Here is a 21347-nt window from a genome sequence, read left to right as displayed (position 1 = left end):
TTCCAGAACATATGGCTATCTTTACATTAGCATGACAGCTAACCTGCTTCAGCTAGGCAATGATTAAAACACGACACACAGTATCAGAAACTCATCAGACGGTCTTTAACACCGTCCCATCATGCTCGACGATCAGTCAGTCATCTGCTTGGTTTAAATAAAACGGTGAAATATCAGGTTTAGATCTGTTTCTCTGGCTGTTTCTGGTACTTTCTGTCCCTCGTACCTGTTTCCGCTGCCTCTGACGTCATCGGGCGAACTTCCGGTGATTATGTGACAGTAGGCGGGGCTTCTCACGTAATCATAAACAAGTGTGAAACATTATAAATAGCACCTATGACTACAAGCCATATTACCCTTACAAAACACAGCCACGCTAACCACAGCCACATTTAAAAGAGATTGTTATTCCTATTTTGTTGTTGATTACATAAAAGATATTGGTGCTATTTTAGTCCCCGTTGTAGCCTGTGGTACTTGTTTGGGGAACTGCACACAAATTATGGACAATGTTTTAACCATAAGCTCATTATAAGCACACTATTTGGCTTAAAACTAATTCATTTTTTAATTCATGAATTAATTTAGGCCTATTCATTTTTTTTTTATAATAATAATAAAAACTAGGAGTCCTTGAAGATTGTCACAAAATGTCTTTTATGTTCAGTAAAAATTCATAAATACAAAGACATTTCAAAAGACTATCAAGCAATGGTAAAAGTATGAGAAATGTATCTAATGAAATGCTAACAGCTACAGTGAACACTTAACAGATCAAACATGAGATTGTGCTTTATATGCTCATTGATGCATATTTTAATAATTTATTCCAAGCTTCCTATGATTATCATAATTAAAAAAAATTGATTTTACATTTACAATCAAAAGGAGAAAACTGAAGACATTTTTTTTTCCAAAAGGCCGGTCTGGTTAAGGCACACACTGACTCGTCAATATTTTACATTCACATTTGATATGCTCAGTTTAGAGGAAAAAATTATATAATTTCCTTGATTGAATGCATCCTCTATTAGGCTGAAAGCTTTGTGTACATGGTGGCTTATAGAAAATCATTTCTACATGTGCAGTAAAGTGAGATGCTGAGAGCAAAACAGTTACAATGAGATGTCCATCCAATTCTCTGACGATCAGTTCAGCAGCTGTACTGAAGTCCTATTAAAAATGCATAGTTTCTATTGATCTTCTAACGGTGGGACACTTGGTCCATGAGGTGACTTACTGCAGACTGTCAGCACTCTCTGAATCTGGAGTCTCAAACAAGTCTCTTACAATGAATTCACTCACTGCAAAGGAGAACAAAAAAGCAAATAATTTAGTATGAAATGTTTGGGAACCTCTGAACCTCTCTCTCTCTTTCCCAATCTTCAACTAGTTTCTGAAATACACCGTGTTTCTTTGACTTTCCAATAACCAAACAAATCTATTAATACACTTTAAACACACAAGAAGTTATTTACAATATGACATCCATTAACCATATGAAACGGGAAACACAGTATACAGTGTGGCCTATAAATATATCTCAGTCAAAAAAGGAAGCTGTGCATTTGGACAAGAATCTTTTTGAGTGAAGCTGAAAGACATCTCTCTCTCTCTCTCTCTCTCTCTCTCTCTCTCTCTCTCTCTCTATATATATATATATATATAAATGTGCTATATATATATATATATAGCACATTTAAATGATTGATATTTATGTTCATAATTAGCCAAACCCTAGGACAGAAATTATATATAATTTAATATTTAATCTAATCCCAAACTTTCTATATTTAATAATAAAAAAATAATTATTCAACATTTTATTAACCATTATATTAAAAATATGTATATTTTAAAATGTATAAAACACACTAAATGTAATTTATTAGATTGTATGTAATATATATTTTATTTATACAGTCTAAATATATTACACTATGCATCTCATTCTGCTAAAAACGAATAACTAGTAACTTAAAGGCAGGGTAGGTAAAAAATGTATAAACAACTTTCTTCCAAATTTGTTTAAACTTTCTATATATATATCAATGCATAATTAAAATGTAAGTACTCTGATAAAAAGAGTATAAAAATCGAGTGACTCTAGACCGTTTAATTTGTATTAAACACAGCTCATTATTTCCATTCGGGACGAAACATAGGATTGGTTTAGGCGACTGTCACTCTCTCGCAACCATGGCAACCACCCTTTTGCCACACATGACCTGCCCACTTGCGCGCGCACGTTTGATTTGACGAATTCAAGAGGGACGGATCCTAGGAATACCAAAACTATGGCAGAGAAACAGCAAGCAAAATTCACAGTACCGGCCTATGCAGTTAGTGAAGGCAGACCAGGCAAAAAAAGGAAGACAATAACAGTACAAGAAAAGGCAATGAACAAAAAGTCTTTGGATAAACAAAGAAATAAAACGCGAGTTAATATCAGCGTGGCTTTCCAGCGATGGCGAGAACTGAGGGAACTCAAGGGGCTCCTTGATGGCTTTATTTCTGCTGGACAGGTAAATCTTTCTTTTTGTATTTTGTATCATACATACGCTTTGGAAGGAGCCCAGAAGGGAGGGGGTGGAGTGAATGGAAATAATGAGCTGTCTTTAAAACAGTCGTGAGAGGTCTACGGACACTCGATTTTTATACTTTCTTTTTCAGAGTACTTACATTTTAATTATGTATTGATATATAAATAAAGTTTAAACAAATTTGGAAAAAAAGTTTTTTATACATTTTTTACCTACCCTGCCTTTAATACCAATTATCCAATACTATTCTATCCACAGCAAAATAAACAGCTTCATTAACAAAGATCAAGTTGAGTCAAAGCCATGTGCTTCTTCCAGGCTAATTGCAGCAAGATCTCATGTGAAGAATGTAAAACTGTCATGATACAGCGGTGTAAAACTAGTGCTGGATTAGCCTTGGCAGTATATTTAGCTCTTTCAGTGACTCATGCAATGCCAGTATCCTCTTGCCCATCACACTGCGGGACAGTGGACTATAATTAGGCCCACACTAAACAGGTTCCAGACACTAGGGGTGGCAGCTGCTAGTTTTTTTTCTTGAGAGTAAACAAAAAGCCTGGCTAGCAACAAAGCTAGCACATATTTTGTTATTGTAGCTTGGGGTGAGTTATTGTCCCAGCATGAGACACATTACGTGTGTATTACATATAAACATAACATTGTCTGGAATAAACTGATACAATCACAGTAATACTTGCTGGTGATTTGAAAATTTTAATGGCTTGCCTTATTTCTGGATCACTAAAAGTGAACTTGTCAACATCTTTGGCATAATCTTGATTACCAAGTTTAAAAGCAGAAATGTGAAGCTGGTGTGTTTGTCCTCTATACAAAAACGTGTCGCTTCTGCAGTAAACTTGACTAAATCTTGTTTGTAGAATTGGGATTGCTGTTTCAGACTTACTATTAATTATTGTGGCCAGACCTTTGAAAAAGTGATATTTTGTTGTTTATTTTGGGAAATCACTTGCCCTAGTTTCTAGTTTTGCTTGTCAAAATACATTTCTGCGGTAATCAACTCTGCCCACTTAACTTCATTGCTTTAAAATGGTTCTCCTTGGAGTCTTACCATCATCAAGAGTGATATCCTGTTGGCCTATGGACTGAAAGGCTAGCTCTTTCTCTTCCTCTGGTTCCGGTTTAATGTTAAGGCGTTCTCCATCTTGTGACATACTGAAACTTTTGTTGGACTCCTGAAGAGATGCACCTGAAGGTTGAGGGTCCATCAAACTCTGTCTGACAGACGGTGAGTTAGAAGGCACTTTGGCAAGAGTAGGCTGATGGGAAAGAGGAAGCACCTGGGAAGATGAAGACTGTGGGAATTGCACCGGATCCACAGTGTGCAGACCAGATGTATTGGACACTGAGACTGGGCCAAGGTTGTGGAGATTTTGACTGTGCTCTGTAGGTATGCCTTGGTATCCTTTGCCTAGTTGAGACCTTGGTTGCTCTGCTAAGATTTGGGATGACTTGCAGCCTTGCAGTGAGCCACCAACCATTGGAAGACTAGGTTGTTCTTTGTAAGACAGATCCTGTTGAGGTTTTTGGTAGAAAGGGTTGTTGAAATCCACCAACGAGGGGTGAAACATAGGGTGAAGATCTGCTTCAGAGTTAAGGCTTCTTTCTGCTGGATGAGAGCGGCTCAGATAGAAAGGATCCTGAGGTGAGTAACTGAGATGGATGGAAGACGGATCACAAACTGTCCCTTCGGACAGCAGCCACTGCTCAAGAGGCTGGACCTCATCTGAAGCAATCGGGTCTCTGGTGGTGATGAGACCTGCTGGGGAGGAAGGATGCTGCCCTCCAAGTTCATTGGTGTTAAGGTCCGTCCTTATGCCAAACTCTTGCTTCACCTGCACTGCTTGGAAGGAGGATGTTCAGCACATTACAGATTAGCTTTATGAGCATTTCTTCATTTCTGAAAACATTTTTTTTTAAAAATTGGTATACAATTTTGACCAATCGAGAACTAAATCAGTCCAGTTGTACAGTGATCTCTGAGCACATGGTGCTTTATACAGATAAACGAATCCAATTTCCCTAACTACAAGCTACAAGATTGGTTAGCCCAGGGTCAATGTCCTGCAGAGTTTTGAGCTTAAACACACTTATCTGGAAGGTCCTAGTGAGTCTAAAGACCTTGATAAGCTGGCTGGGGTGTATTTAATTAGGGTTGGAGCTAAACTCTGAGGGACGTTGGCCCTCCAGGAACAAGTTTGGACACCCGTGGGTCCGCCTCTACACTGATAGACACCCTGCTCATGGAGGGCCACCTTACTGAAGACCTTCTGTTTCAACCCTGGTATTCAGAAACCCTGAACACCTCGACTGCTTCTGGTGTGTGTGATTCGCTTATGACGATTCTAACATGAGACTTCTCCCACTTGCATTGTGATATATAAACCCTCGCTTTCAAAATAATACCCACAATATTTATTTTAAAATCTTTTAGATGACCCTCTATGGCACATTTAAGTCCTACTTGAATGGTGGTGCTTCTGTGTCCAAAATTGATCAAAAACATCTTGGGACAAGGTTTTCACACTGACAGCTGTCATTGTAAGACAGTTAGCAACTGTTTGATTATCAGAGATCGCTCTAAGGGGGCGGGGCTTACCGATAGGGAAATAAAGGGATAAAGGGAGCTAATTCTTTTCTATACACACTGTATCACTTATAAATTGGCATTTTTACAAGTTGGCAGGCTGCTACAATGAATGCTACACAGGACATTCTCTCTGAGTTCTATTTGAGACCGTTATTAAGATGATCTGATCATAAGTGGTCAACCGAGATGCTTTACCGTTTCCACCTGGTATTACCATGTTTCTCCCGTGATCACTAGCTTCAGATTACACAGAGACTCTCACCTCTGATTACTCTACATCACTTTCACACGAGTGCCAGGTACAACGCACAAATACTACTGAAGGATCAATGTTTTGGTACAATGCAGCCAGGGACATTTCCTCCGAGGAGTTAAGGGAGGCAGTGCCTCCTCCAGATATTGCATGAGGAAAAAATATGTAGTGCATAAAATAAAACAACGCCAATATTGCAAAATATAACTTTTAAATACATTTCTAAAGAAACACTGTCCAACAACAACACCAGCAGGAGGCTTGCCTCCCTGGAGCCCATTGAGTTTTAACAGACCCCCTAAAGCATGCCGAACGAGTGGGGTAGAGACACTTGAGAGGAGGGAATGCCTCCATCGCGATATGATTGGATATAACTGGTTATGTTCGGCTGTGATTGGTTCATGTGATTAATCCCGCCTCTTGTGTTCCTGCATTCACGAATCAGTCTAAATGAAAATTTAATATCATTAATGGGAAGACTCATTTAAAAAAGTAAGTAAACAACTCACACACTTAGATATATTATTACATTGTTATTTCAAAATAAGACTTGAAATGGCCTGAAAACATGATCTGTGGGAGTTTTTAGTGAGTAATTAGCTTGGTCAAATTTTAAGTAAATCTCCATGTCTGTGACCAATATTTACTGAGCTTTGATGACAGATGAACCGAATAATTAAAAAATATTTAAACGTTAACTCCTAAAAAAGTATGGCTGAACATACTTCACAAATAAAATATATTGATTAAAGTGTTACTGCCTTGAGTTATTGTTTTGAAATAAATGTAAAACTTGATGAGATTCATACTTGGCTTTAATAAATAGAATATTAATTACATTGTTCCTTTTCTAGTAGTGCTAATAATGCTTATTTAACCAAGAACATGTGCCTGGGACAGGAATTTACATGTGATAAAAAAATAAATAAGTAAATAAGGGCCTCCTGATTTCAGAATGCCACCGCACCCCACTGAATGCTTGTTTTGGGGCGCTACCTGTACCTCACAACACATCCCAGGCGAACACATTTTAGGTACTTCTCTGTGATCTGGACAGACAGTATTTCTACTACAAAAGCAATGTGATCATGTGCGTTTTTGACTACCTCCATGTGTGGTTTCAGTGATCATCTTACGTCTTTCTTTTACACCGTTAGTGCTGACTTAAGATGCATCTTAACGCCAGGTGGAAACAGGGTATCTTTCATCAATTTGAGTTGTGTCAGTAACCATTATCAGAGCTTTTTTTTTTTTTTTTAAGAATAACATATATTCTGGATCTACATAAATGCTCTACTAATTGCTTCTGGGCAAACTGTGCAAACATTCCTAAAGACTATTCATTATTGAATAATCACATCTTGTTGAACTAGAACTAGTAGATATTACTGCATCATGTACATCCGCATTTTTAACTGAAGTTTATGTATTACCCAGAATTCCTCTTGCTGTTGGCTAGCAGTTACCTGACAGATAGGTGAAGAACTGTGAGGCACTTCTCTTCCTCTTGCCATTGCTAACATAGAACTGCACCTGGGTGGAGGAAGCCGTGGTTTTCTTGTAGTATGGAGGAATCTTTACCACTAAGCTTGTCTAAACAGGAATGGGAACACGAGAAAACTTCAGAAACACTTGTAATAATAGATCTCAATGGGAAGCGTAAAGCACATATGTTATGCTGTTAGAAGAGTTTGAGGGATTTCAGTGTTTTATTACAAAATCAATAAACATACTGTGTTTACATGTTGACTCTTTTCTTGTAAAGCCCTCACATCAACCTCCCATTGTGTTTTACCATCTGGAATGAAAAAAAGGCAATACAAAGGCTCTTTTGTTATTACATAAACTATCATCCAAAGCAAATCGCAAGACTACTGATCTAAAACTAGCTCCTAATTACAGCAGAGCAACTAATTGTGAGAATAGTTATTGTAAAAGATGATTTCACGTACCAGAGCCCTTTTCTAGGAAGACAACTGTTGACTCTGGATTGATGTTTTGGCCTGTTATAAGCATCTCTTCTCCTCCATTCACAGATCCACAGGCGGGACTAAAGCTCTCGATTTGGGGAAGTTCCTGAGCTAATCGTTGAGCTAGTCAACAGAAAATGACAGTCAGTTGCTGAGGAAATGTTTATCAATATGGCTTGATAATGTTTTGAGGCTTTTAGCTGTCAGTCTACTAAATCTTCATCATCATCAATGTCATTGTCCTATCGTATGTCATGTAGGGAAAAATTGACAATTGTTTTTTTTTTTTTAGCTTAATGAAAATTATGTCTATTTCTTCTTTTGAGGAAATGGACAAATAATTTTACTGACATCATCTTCACAGGGCATATTCACTCTGTATCCAAAAAATGCTCCACCAAAATTGTTTACATAGAAAATGGGGAAGTCGTGTTCACGGTGTGTGTGTGTGTGTGTGTGTGTGTGTGTGTGTGTGTGTGTGTGTGTGTGTGTGTGTGTACTTTGAATGGGTTAAATGCAGAGCATGAATTCTGAGTATGGGTCACCACACTTGGCTGTATGTCACGTCACTTTCAAATACATAATCACAGAAAAAACTCACAGCATTCTATAGGTATGGACGCCACCTGCAGTGACAGCACTCTTCCATTGTGTTGAGGGATGTGGACACGGAACACAGCACGCACACGGGTGTTTTTACGCCCGATATCAGTCTCGCCTTTCCGCAGCTCGATGTCTGAATTCCGTAGCTTCAGGATCCCAGCACAGTCAATGCTTTCAAGGAAACGTGATAAAAGGCAACCATTAAATATTACAGTCAGTTAACCTCTGTTTATTTAACAAAAGTGCAGTTATCTATTGAAATGAAACCAAAGAGTGACATAAATGGTGCTGTTTGCTGACAGTGGCCCAGAGCAACTTTTAACTATTAGCTGTAAATCCCATTTAAGCCATTTCACTTTGTCCGTATATTCATGAGACTTGCATCTAGTCAGTACCATCCAAATATGGTTTCTATTAAACACCGGTCCGGTATGATGTTCATGAAAATGATATGAAAATCATTTATGTGATCACATCAAGTCGGGTTCTATGATGTAATAAACTCTTTGTAAAAAAAGCCTTAATAGGGTTCTGATATAAGAATTATATCATTGAGTGTAAATCTAAAATGATTTAAAAGTACTATTTTAATCTCTGAAATTTCTAAAAATGAAGGGTAGCTTTAAAACGGTTCTGAATTTCACATGTTTTCAATTTAGAGCTGCCATCTTCATGATATGAAGACTAAAGACTAAACTGTCAGCCATGTCAATGCATAATTTATGCAAAAAAGCTCTGTCTACGATGCATGCCGGGCTGGGTGCATGTAAATCAGAGGTTTGTTTGTTGACAGGTACCTGGTACACATATTGTTTTCAGGCAGGAGAGGAATTTCGAGAACTTTGGTGCTGGATATCACTGTCTCTTGACTCGGCGTTGCGACGGATTTCCCAGTAATCCTGTGCACTTGGTAGAATAGGTGTGGCCTGATGTAACGCTCATCTGCTGTCCCGATGAACATCTGCAGGCTGACGGGTTTTTCATTATAACCTATCAGCTACAGAGGCAGGAAGAAAAGTTATGAGTAAACAGACAACTGGTGATTCCAAATGAATCGTTCCTAGATGCATCTGTCTATCCATCACCGTTTTAACGCTCTATAGCTCCTTAAGTACTCAAAGCAGCCCATTTCACACCAACACTCAAAAATGTACTCTCCTTTTCTAGTTTTACATGTGATTATCTCTGAGAAGCTCCTTTAATGGCAAAAATTGTCTGCCATTTGTGTCATAGGTAGCTAGGGTAAACAAACAGACCAACACATGTAACATTACCCTTAAAAATCCCACAAGCTGACTGGATCAAAATTTCTGTCCATAAGACTGGCTGATATTTATCTCATGAATCAGATATATCTCTGCTTCTCGCATATGTAAATTCAAGTATTATTAATTCAGAATTATCTAAACTATCTAATCACATACAATTTAATATTATAATATCAACACAAATAATTAAATACACCCGGACAGTAATCTGGTACTTGAGTCTTGTGCTAGAGCAGATGTCAGATGACCTTTAGGTATGGAGCCAAACCTTTCTTAATTTCTCAGGACAATGAAAACTGCTGTTCAAGTTCAGTGAACAAAATGTGCACTATACAGATGGCACGCTGTGTGATGAACAAAAACATCATAGAAAAGTAGCTAATGATGGATGAAATACTCCTTCAATAATTAACCCCAATCAATAAATCATATGTAAGAAATTCCCTTTACAATTTATTAGTGGCACCAGATGGAATTGCAAAAATGACTGTTTTCAAACAGGTTTTTCACTCCCATTTTCAGATGAACTTTCAACTGTGGGGGAAATCATAACAGGCTAATCTGAGATCTGGTGCAAACTCTGACCTTAACTACAGGGTGTCTTCCGCAGTCTGATTTAATGGGCCCTCGACTGCCCTCCGTCTCATAATGGGCTCTGTGTTGAGGTTTAGGTTGGATCTCCATCTTTAACTCACACTGGCCAAACTGACTGGGCAGAGGGCAGTCCAGAGGAGGTAAAGATGTGGACCTGAGTAAGAAAAAGAAGGACACCCTTTGTTATAGCCCCAACAGGTTCATAAACGATGGAACAACAAGGCCGAAAACTATTATGTAACCGACACTTGTTCAAAACCAAAAGGTGAACAACTGAGTCCTATATGTACATGCAATTTACCTGTATAAAGGGGTGCTGACTTGTTTGGGTTTAACCCAAGGGAACTGTGTTGGGACGGCTAAGAAATGTTCCACTATATCCTCTTTCTTTAAACTGGGGAGGGACATGGTTATGGCTGAGTTCAGCGATGGATTTGCAAGGCCTGGGTCTTGAAGACTTGAGTCCTCTTGTCCAGGCAACCGAGCCACTTGATCCTGGTTGTGGTTGGCCTGATACGTTCTTCTTGTTTTGGATGGGATGTCTAACTCTAATGGGAAGGTCTGGTAGGGTGCAAATGAGGCTCCTCCCATCCATGTCTCCTCAGTGACACTCCCCCGAGGAGAATGAGATGGTGTTATGTTGGGGGAAAGGTGAGGAGATGCAGAACCAGGAATGAATTCTGCACTGGAATGCCGTCTTTTTCCACATGGAGAGGTTGGCCGAGAAGAGGGCCGTGAGGAGGAGGAGTGTGGACGGGGACTGAGCCATGTTTCCTCAGTGACGCTGGTGCGGGGCGACTGAAATGGCGACAGCGACTGGGCACAATGATATTGTAGAGGTTGCTGATGATGTTGTTGGTAACGGTACCAAGGATCATCTCCATATGCAGCCATACATCCCGGAGAACCAAAGGGAGAGACAAGCGGGGACACTTGAGGAGATGCCTGGGGAGAAGTAAGTGGGGACGGCAGAGGAGACGGCAGCGGCGACACTAGAGGAGAAGCCAGCAGAACTTGAGCGGCTGCCTCATTCAACTCTGCCTCCACGTCATCGTAGATGTGCGAGAAGGATTCGCAGGACGAGGCGTCAGACAACCAGCTGCGGGAGGACAAACTACTGCAGGGGCTGGGACACAGTGAGGACGTGTCCCTGTACGATGCATCCAATGGCAGGAAGAGGGACCCAGCACCAGTTTCTCCACAAGCACCTGCAGACTGGTCCAACTGGTGCATGCCCAGGTCCTGATGGCAGTTGGCTGGGATAGAGGTGATTTGGATGCTAGGACAGTCAAATACCCAGCTGGGAGACTCCATGGGTTGGAGGGGATCAGGGTGAGGGGTGCAATAAGATGGGTTTGCACAGCTCTCCTGCTGTTCTGTGGGATGGTAAGGTCCAGGAGGAAAGAGAGGGTAGCAGCTGGCATCATCATCCGCTCTGGATTCTAGAGTAACAGGGAAAGGGTTATTTTTAACACAAGACCACTTACTATGCCTATCCTGGCTCATGCCATGTGTCATTTAACTTTTTTACACTACAGACTTTTGCCGCGATTTGCAGTCTGGACATTATCTGGTGAAAGTCAGAGCCAGTATGTGTTGTTGTTGTTTTTTTTTTAAACAAGAAATCACATGACTCCGTTCACATAAAGTGATTTATTTCCCCTCATTTTTGTAATGAGGTGTGGCTTGATTCTGTGCATTGGGAATTGCTTGCATTTCTAAAAATGGCTTATTATATTAAGACATTCACCATAGTGATCTGTAGAGGAGATAAGAACTCATTCAACTCCAGACTCTACTCTGTAAAGCTTTCCTTTGTGCCAAATGACAGGCGATCAGGTCATTGGTGTCCACCTTGGTTAATCTTATCCTGTAGTCAACTCTGACTATATGACTAAACACAAGATGAAGCTACTTAAAAGATTATGATTTTTTCCATGATAATGTGCACTAATGAATTGTGTACATTTTATTTATTATATATTTTTTATATCCAATCTACAGTAGGCTGTTATTTCAGTGACGTCGTGCAGCAAAATGTACTCATTTTAAAAATAATCCTTAGTAGCGAACCATAACTATTACACACACACACACACACACACGAGCTAGGGATGCTGTCACACTGATAAGACTATCTGTCTAACATTATGTGATACACCTTCATTGCACTCAAGCTTCAACAGTCAAATGTACAGCAATAAAACCTTGAAAGGTGATTAACTGTGAGTCTAACCATTATATCAGTCGTGTTTACCTACAGATTGGGGAAGTTTTATTACAGTGGACATTGTAACTTGCATTAACAATTATAACCGCATACAGTATGTAGGGTAGTAGTAACATATGCTTACATATGCTTCTCGAAAATTCACACGGAATCTAAGGAACTTTACAGAAAATGTTTGCATATATATATATATATATATATATATATATATATATAAATAAATATATAAATGTTTGGCATGATTATTATACTTTGACCTTGCTCTTTATGCGCGTCAACTACACGAACTACTACATTTGATGTTGCGAGATAAGGAAGTGTCTTTAGTATTTAGAAACACAGTTTAATTAACTCATAACATATCCGAACATGGCCACTTCTGTAAAAACATTCTCGACGCAGAGACACGCAACTCCCCTTTTAACCGCGCGCGCTTCATTGATTAGGATCGGAGCGCAAGTGACCCTGAAAGTCGCACACAGACCTGAGTGTCCCAGCGGGGACGGATGAGTGCAGCTGCTCTCCCCGAACATCAGCCTGAAGTCCAGCTCCTCTCTGTAGTTAGCACTCATTGCATTAGAGACCTCAGCTCTACTTCCTATTAATTTACAAAAACAAACAAGTCCATGCGTGCGCAAACGCAATAACACTCCCAACTTTCTACAAGCGTTACTTTGGTTGACAAAACGAGATGGTGTCAGCTCGAAAACCCGGAACACACGGCTCTCAGAAGTTGGTTAGACCGAGCCTTTGATGCAGTTTCTTCTCGGACTTTGTCGACTTCCCGCTGCGTTTAATAATCCCATGCTGGGTTTGGTGTTGATCTGAAGTCTCGCGCACATGTAGATGATGGAGAGAGTAAAGTTACATTTCACCCCGCGACTCCAGACGTGACGTCACGACATCTGACAGACGGCAAACACTCGCAGAGGAAGCGAACAATTCAGGGGGGGGGGGGGGGGGGGGAGAGAGAGAGAGAGAGAGAGAGAGAGAGAGAGAGAGAGAGAGAGAGAGAGAGAGAGAGAGAGAGAGAGAGAGAGAGAGAGAGAGAGAGAGAGAGAGAGAGAGACTTCTATGACACTGTTGTTGTCAATGTACATGCATTATTAAAATATTCCGGTTAATACACAATTGGTTTGTGTATGCTATACAGCATTTTTGGCCATCATTTGTGCATAATAATGCCCAGCATGTTGTCTAGTTATGCAACTTACAAGGTTTTGACATTTGTGAGTTTTTGAAGATTTCCTTGCACTTTACATGGGTGGAAAAAAAGGTAGAAAATGCATAGTTAAAGTGGTTTATTTCGCAATAATGCTGAAAAAAAAAAGAAATACTTAAAATAAATCCAGTTTCATGACATGTTATGGTACCTCTGGTACTTCCTTGTACTGTAAGTATTTGGATATACAATGCATATATAATAATAATATATATTGGATATACAATGTATCGTTCTGCTGAAGCATGGAAATTATTTTATTGTATTTTAAAAGTGTATTGAAAATTAAATTTTTTTTAAAAAAAATCTCATTCCTCCATGCAAAAAAAAAAAAGTTGCATAAAGCAAATTACAAACCACTACTAGTGAGCAATAAGACAGATGGCACCTGATAAAGGAACACTGGATTTAACAAACTTAAAGGCAACTACAAAGTGCACAGTTATTTGTCATATAAGACTGCACTTTACACTGTAATGAAAGGAATGAAAAGTCTGTTACAGCGAGCTGACAGTGTGTTTTTGGCCAGTGTTAACGTGTGGTCGGACCACAGACACCATTCACAACTTTCGTCCTGCAGATCATTTCCTCTTCCTCTTCCTGTGGGACTTCACTCATGTGTCTCTTTCGTGCTGCTGACTCATTGTCATCTAGCACGGTGTATTTTTTGACGTCCCTCTTGCGTTTATTTACCAGTCCACTGTGCTCCTCTCCGATTCGACCCTCTGGAAGCCCGAGTGTGCGTAAACACACCACAGCCGCGGCCTGCTCTGCAAACTTCTTTGATTTCTCCCTGAGGACGGCGAGATGAAAACAGACAGAAACACAGTACAGTCAATCTCTACACTTGTGTCCTACAGTGTGGACGTAAGTTCATCAAAACCAAACTCACCACATGGCTGAGCGGTACTTTTTATTGTCAATGATAACTGTAGACTGAAAAGCTCGATCTTGAGTTCGCTGTTCCTGAGATGTAAACAAACATTTTAGAGGTTAATAGGTTGATATTAATATTCCAAGGCCACAACACTTTTCCAGTTGATCAAGACTGGATATGGAAAAATAAATAAATAAACTGACCGTCTCATAAACGGGTTGATCAAGCTTTTCCTTGCGGCTCCACTCCAGCAGGTACATCTTTGGCGAGATCTGAGGAGGGTAATCTCGCCTGGGGAACACAGACACATGCATAAATACAGCAGATGTGAACAGGATAGAGTCCTTACTATTTTAATGGGACACATAGGGTCACTTCACCTTTCGAAGCGGACAGGCATCGTGATGACATCATCCTCCAGTTTGGGTTGCTCTGACTGATCGCAGCTGGTCTGAAGAGCAGCTCGTCTGGCCTCCAGCTCAGCTTTGGTCTTGTTGTAGAAGTCAGTCATTCCAAACACCTCACTGCAAATCACACATAAGCAAAGGAGAGAAACTTAACCAAAACATATTTAAATTAGTGCTGTCAAACGATTAATCATGATAAATCGCATCCAAAATAAAAGCTTTTATTAACTTATTTACGTTTGCCGTGTATAGATAAATGGATAGATATGTATATATACACACACACACACACATGCATGTGTTTGTATTTACATATACAGGTGCTGGTCATATAATTAGAATATCATTAAAAAGTTGATTTATTTCAATAATTCCATTCAAAAAGTGAAACTTGTATATTATATTCATTCATTACTCACAGACTGATGTATTTTTAAAATGTTTATTTCTTTTAATTTTGATGACTATAACTGACAACTAAGGAAAATCCCAAATTCATTATCTCAGAAAATTTGAAAATTGTGAAAAGGTTCAATATTGAAGACACCTGGTGCCACACTCTTATCAGTTAATTAACTCAAAACACCTGCAAAGGCCTTTAAATGTTCTCTCAGTCTAGTTCTGTAGGCTACACAGTCATGGGGAAGACTGCTGACTTGACAGTTGTCCAAAAGATGACCATTGACACCTTGCACAAGGAGGACAAGACACAAAAGGTCATTGCAAAAGAGGCTGACTGTTCACAGAGCTCCGTGTCCAAGCACATTAATAGAGAGGCGAAGGGAAGGAAAAGATGTGGTAGAAAAAAAAAAGAAGTGTACAAGCAATAGGGATTACCGCACCCTGGAGAGGATTGCAAAACAAAACCTATTCAAAGATTTGGGGGAGATTCACAGAGAGTGGACTGCAGCTGGAGTCAGTGCTTCAAGAACCACTACACACAGACGTATACAAGACATGGGTTTCAGCTGTCGCACTCCTGGTGTCAAGCCACTCATGAACAACAGACGGCGTCAAAAAGGACTGGACTGCTGCTGAGTGGTCCAAAGTTATGTTCTCTGATGAAAGTAAATTTTACATTTCCTTTGGATATCAGGGTCCCCGAGTCTGGAGGAAGAGAGGAGAGGCACACAATCCACGTTGCATGAGGTCCAGTGTAAAGTTTCCACAGTCAGTGATGGTTTGGGGTGCCATGTCATCTGCTGGTGTTGGTCCACTGTTTTCTGAGGTCCAAGGTCAACACAGCTGTATACCAGGAAGTTTTAGAGCACAAAAGGACTTGGCACCTGCACACAGTGCCAAAGCTTCCAGTACCTGGTTTAAGGACCATGGTATCCCTGTTCTTAATTGGCCAGCAAACTCGCCTGACCTTAACCCCATAGAAAATCTATGGGGTATTGTGAAGAGGAAGATGTGATATGCCAGACCCAGCAATGCAGAAGAGCTGAAGGCCACTATCAGAGCAACCTGGGCTCTCATAACACCTGAGCAGTGCCACAGACTGATCGACTCCATGCCACGCCACATTGCTGCAGTAATTCAGGGGAAAGAAGCCCCAACTAAGTATTGAGTGCTGTACATGCTCATACTTTTCATTTTTTTTTACTTTTCAGTTGGCCAAGATTTCTAAAAATCCTTTCTTTGTATTGGTCTCAAGTAATATCCTAATTTTCTGAGATACTGAATTTGGGATTTTCCTTAGTTGTCAGTTAAAATCATCAAAATAAAAAAAAATAAACATTTGAAATACATCAGTCTGTGTGTAATGAATAAATATAATATACAAGTTTCACTTTTTGAATGGAATTAGTGAAATAAATCAACTTTTTGATGATATTCATATTATATAACCAGCACCTGTACACATTATACACAGTGTACACACATTATGTAAACTTATTTTGGATGCAAAAAAATCGTGATTAATCGTTTGACAGCACTAATTTAAACTAAACGTACGTTGTTCTCTGACAAGCTATGCAAAATCACATTCATAATTGCAGACGATATAATCCTAGGATTATGAAATCGAAGAAATCGTTTGAGAATGACAGCTGTTTGCGTATCTTCTCAGTGAACTACGGCTCTGTGCAGTAAATGCTGCTCCATCTGAGAGCACATTTAATAACGTTTTAACTGCAAATTCACCTCATAACGTGAGTCGAGTTTTTAAAATATACCCTTATGTGAGATGATGTGGCTTCTTACACTGAATAATTAAGGCACACAACATCTCATTGTATTCTTCGCAGCGATAAAGGTTGTGTTGATTGGCATTTCATTATAGATAACCTTTATTATGATGAAAAGTATAATAATAAGAACTCAGATAAACCCTATATTGTCGTAGTTGTGTGTTTTTTTTAGTCACGTTGAATCTATGAAAGCAGTTAAATCTTGTTTATTCAGCAAGAGCATTTCCTGGGGGAAATATTTGGTTTTCATTGCGAGAGCGCCCTCTGACCTTTGGATGGAGGTTTAGTGCTGATCGCAGAACTGTGCTTCACTGAAAGATAGACAGCTTCTGCCTAATCACAATATTAAGCCTTTGCGATTTAATTGCGATTAATTGTGCGGCACTAGTAAAAGTCGCACTCCAGGGGCTAAATATTACGTTATTGGGTTCGCTTTAACCCACAGACATAAAAAAGCTCCCACAGCAGCAGTGTAAAGTAGTCCAATTCCACGGGAAAACCACAGACTTGGCAACACTGATAACAGTCCTTAAGCCCGGCTCACATTGTGCGAGTTTGGCCACGATTTGGTCATCGGAGACAAATTTTGAAAATCTTAAAAAGATTCCTATAAAATTCCTGAAATCTGTAGTTTTTGATCATTATTTTAACATGTTAACTGACAGCCGATTAATGGCCACTGCGATCAAATTTTTGCTCCGACGAACTTCTGCCAGTGTCAAAAGATTTGGCACACAATCTTGTAGTGTGACTTCTCCGATTCATTTTTCAAGACAAGCCATGACCAGAATTAATGCTAGAGATTTCTTCTAAGCTCATAAACTCCTGCGCTCTCGTCCACCGCTCACTGAATTCATTGCTATGATAAACACAGATTGCGCTGCCGTTTCATGTGCGTGTGTACTAGTGCTGCTTGCACTATTCTGCATAAATACACCGGTATTGCCACCATTCGTATACTTTTAATGATAGCCAGCATTACAGCCCCGCATGCAGTGCAGCTCGCAGTCCCTGAACGTGTATGGATTGATTATGTAGATCTCCGGACAAGTTTTCTTGCACGCAGCCCGCAACTGAGATCCCACAGTGTGACATTATCATCATGTTCATACAGTCTGACAAGTACAATCCTAAAATAAAATTCCTGGTGTACAATGCATGACATTACCATATTTCTTCGTTGGTCTGAGCTGCATGCAGCCGTTTTCCAAATGGAGACTCGACTCGGTCTCTGAGCATCTGGCATAAGCAGTATTTGGTGTTAAAAGGGTTATTGTCATAACGAACAGCCTGTAGATAAATACAGGAGGAGAAAACAAAAACAAAAAACCCTCAGTGAGGCTCATAAACAACATATTTTGCACTTATTACCAAAATGTGTCATCTGATACATTTACTTTTAAAAATACACATATATATATTTTTTAAAAATCATACAATATTATCGTTTTAATTTGACGTTACAGAGTTATTTTATTATCCCTGTTCAAAATAGCTATTGTCCTTACAAATATTATGATTGTTGCCATAATAATTCATAGCAATGGTTGTGCCCCTCACATATCTGATGTAGTCCTCCATCACCTCCTCCACAGACAGCGCCCCCTGCTGGCGGAAGATGGAGGGGTTCCACATGGCGGCCCGAGCCAGCATCACAGACGACGCTCCTGTCGCCTCGCGAAACTTCTCCATGTCCTCGAATGTCTTCACGATGTCTGACGAGCCTCCGCTAAACACAAACCAACAGAGGAAAACACTAAGATATCACGAACCAACAAAACTGCTGCACAAATATGTAAACGTGGGATAAATGTAAGATGAAGACTGACTTGGCGATGACGGGTATGGACACACTCTCAGCCACAGCCTGGATATAATCACAGTGGACTGGATGCCGCGGCCTCTCTTCTCTCATCCTGACCACACAGTATAAAGACGCTCTTTAAAACAAGAACCAATGCACAAGCACATGTTTAAAGAAAACCTCTCACCTGCCGTGCACCGCTATTGCTGCCACTCCTGTGTTTTCAATTCTCTTCACTAAACTCACCGTGTCCTCAAGCTGAGAGAGCACATTAGGAGAAAACATCCCTTCATTACTAGGAGCAGCTGATTCATATCAGGGTTGGTTTAGTATTTTTTCATCGTTCAAGATCTTACACAAAGTAATGAAGTACTTGGATAAGACACATAGAGCAAAGTGACTTACTGTAGGAAGGATTCTGATTTTACATGTGACAGGTTTTGAAATCCCATTCACGAGAGTGCGTAGAATCTGCAAGAGACGAGTGTTTGAGATGTAAAGAGTGGAGAAGAAAATGACTTTATAATACTAATATAATACTAAATGAAACTTACAGCTTCAATTTTCTCAGGGTCAGAGAGAAGAGCTGAACCCATTCCTCCCTGAGTGAAACGAAAGGTAAATAGATAAATAACAGCAGCAGAACTATATTAATAACAAGCAAATCAGAATCCTACACTACTACAACACTAATGCAGATGTTTCTTTTTCTTTTTTTAACAAGTTAACATGTTATCATTATGCCAAGTTAAATTGAAAGTTTAGAACATTAACGATACTCAAAAATATTTCTTCTTCATTTCAGACCAGTGCTACTCTGGTATTCAGATTCAAGATGATATTGTTTATTTCTAGTTTTAAATAGTATTTTATGATTTTACAGGATTGCTAGCATCATCTTTTTCGAACCCTACTGTAACCTGTACCTTGGTAGAGTATTCTTTGGGACAGCCCATATTCACATCAACAGCTGCCACATCGTTTTCTCTGTCCAGGATAAAACAGACAGGTTAAGCTTAAACGGTTTAAACGTGTATTAACTTAGAGCTGCTGTTTGAGCAAAGCAACAGGTAGCAGTCATCCATGATCTATAGTACGTGTATCAAACTCACACAAGCTTAGCCACGACCAGCGCTCTCTCCGGATCAGCCGTTCCCTGAACAGAATCAGATCGCGTTCAACTATTAATCGTCATAGAAAACAAACTCACTTATTCTTTATAAATGAAGCTGATAACACGGCATATACTCAATCAGAGATGCCCAGATGTACTGAAACGTAGCACGTAACTCAGTCGCACAAATATAAATCTCACTATGCAGTAAATGAATGAATGTTCAGGACGCTCACATACTGACCATCTGAAAGACCACGCGGCTCTTCTCTTTACTGCAGGTGCGAAACATCACACGCTCATCTGGAGCAATGAAATCAACCGTCCCCAAAACATCTGAAGACACACGAGAAGGTTTATTAATCAACTTTTGACAGTATGTTATATATCAGCATGCTCAGATATAATGTAAACTGACGTACCGTTCTCCACTCTCTCACACCGGGCCATTTTGATGTCAATCAGCTCCTTGAATACAACATTTAGTATATTAGAGAGCAAGTGCATGGGGTTGAGCTGGACTGAGTGTGAGATGCAGGGGTGTCCATGTTCATCTCACCTCACAGTACACGATGTCTGCTCCGTAGTCCAGCGCCAGCAGTCTCATGGGCAGAGTGCCCACCCGTACCATAGGAGCCAGAACCGTCTTCCGAGAGAAACACAAGCCCTCCTCTCTGTTCATCATCATCATCCTCAGCCTCCCTCCGCGGAGCACAGCAGGCCAGCAGCTCTTCACGAGGAACACAACACACCGAGAAACACTACACATCAGCCTCACGACCTTCTCAGAGCTGAAACTGTCAGTACTGTCTGCTGGAGTCTGTCAATCATTATTATCATACACAACAAGCATACAACGACCAACTTGTTTTCAGAAATATATTAGCAATGACACTTACACAGCCTAATACAGCTATATTCAGTATCCTGAATATATACAACTATCGAGGAAAACGTTGGAATGATATTATGTCAGTTTTGTGGACATTTATTAGACAGCAAAACTGAACTTACGAGCATCAAACCGAACTTCGGTTTACATCACAGCTGCGGCGAACACGCGTGTTCGGCACTCACTTCCGGTTCTGACGTCATCGCCGCGCGACACGAATTTCCCAGAAAATTAGATTTATTTCGATTGGGAAACTGCTAATCACGGGCTGAATTCCACAATTGCTTTAAATTATTACCGTGTATTCTATTATTCTCCACGTGTTAACAGTGGAGTAATATGGTAGTCGAGTTTGGGTTATGTAAGAATATGAAGGTAAAATAACGCCAAAACGGACAGTGGTGTGTGTTAAATGAATAAATGACCAGACGAGGAGGTATTACTAAATCAACCACTAATTATTCAAAATGTGCACACTAGAACCCTGTTTTTTGCCGGCTATGTCACAGTGGCTTAGTTGGTTAAAGTCTGTCTGTCTAGAGGATCAATATTATTTTTCAGGTAATGTTAGCTTTGCAGGAAGGTTTCTTCACTGTTTTGTAGACGCTGGCACAATTCTGCTGGACCGAGTCTGTCTCAGTTTGTCTCTGTTTCTTTACGTCCCTCCAGAAGGGCTGAATGATGGGGGGATCAGATCTCTGTTTGCATCAAAAAAAAAAAAATTCTCTTTGGATTATTACAACTATACAATACGAATGACCTAAGAC

At 39.9% G+C, this 21347-nt stretch overlaps 2 protein-coding genes across 4 annotated transcripts; both read right to left on the bottom strand.

The window, feature by feature from the left end:
- Positions 1-921: 921 nt before the first annotated feature.
- On the bottom strand, positions 922-13000 carry nfatc3b (nuclear factor of activated T cells 3b). 3 transcript variants are annotated; one of them, XM_059546384.1, is made up of 10 exons: positions 12554-13000; positions 10141-11281; positions 9831-9993; positions 8775-8974; positions 7976-8148; positions 7357-7497; positions 7138-7202; positions 6871-6997; positions 3613-4404; positions 922-1304 (listed from the first exon to the last, which is right to left on the bottom strand). In XM_059546384.1, exons 1-10 carry the CDS (start codon positions 12639-12641, stop codon positions 1237-1239), a joined length of 2958 nt encoding a protein of 985 aa, XP_059402367.1. In that variant the 5' UTR covers positions 12642-13000; the 3' UTR covers positions 922-1236. The 3 variants fall into 3 exon arrangements, with proteins under 3 accessions (XP_059402367.1, XP_059402368.1, XP_059402369.1); XM_059546385.1 differs by having other exon boundaries at positions 3613-4401; XM_059546386.1 differs by having other exon boundaries at positions 7147-7202.
- Positions 13001-13355: 355 nt separating this feature from the next.
- dus2 (dihydrouridine synthase 2) lies at positions 13356-20859 on the bottom strand. The gene is made up of 16 exons (XM_059546084.1): positions 20703-20859; positions 20248-20418; positions 20111-20156; positions 19933-20024; positions 19687-19730; positions 19501-19561; positions 19129-19176; positions 18980-19045; positions 18762-18832; positions 18600-18686; positions 18331-18499; positions 17939-18060; positions 14549-14692; positions 14372-14459; positions 14184-14257; positions 13356-14084 (listed from the first exon to the last, which is right to left on the bottom strand). The coding sequence occupies exons 1-16, from the start codon at positions 20706-20708 to the stop codon at positions 13823-13825; spliced, it is 1551 nt and encodes a 516-aa protein (XP_059402067.1). The 5' UTR covers positions 20709-20859; the 3' UTR covers positions 13356-13822.
- Positions 20860-21347: the final 488 nt, after the last annotated feature.

The sequence above is a fragment of the Carassius carassius genome, chromosome 50, assembly GCF_963082965.1.
Source record: "Carassius carassius chromosome 50, fCarCar2.1, whole genome shotgun sequence".
In the NCBI taxonomy this organism is placed as follows: Eukaryota; Metazoa; Chordata; class Actinopteri; order Cypriniformes; family Cyprinidae; genus Carassius; species Carassius carassius.
Note: the sequence above shows the minus strand (reverse complement) of the source record. Positions and strands in the feature narration are given on the sequence as shown.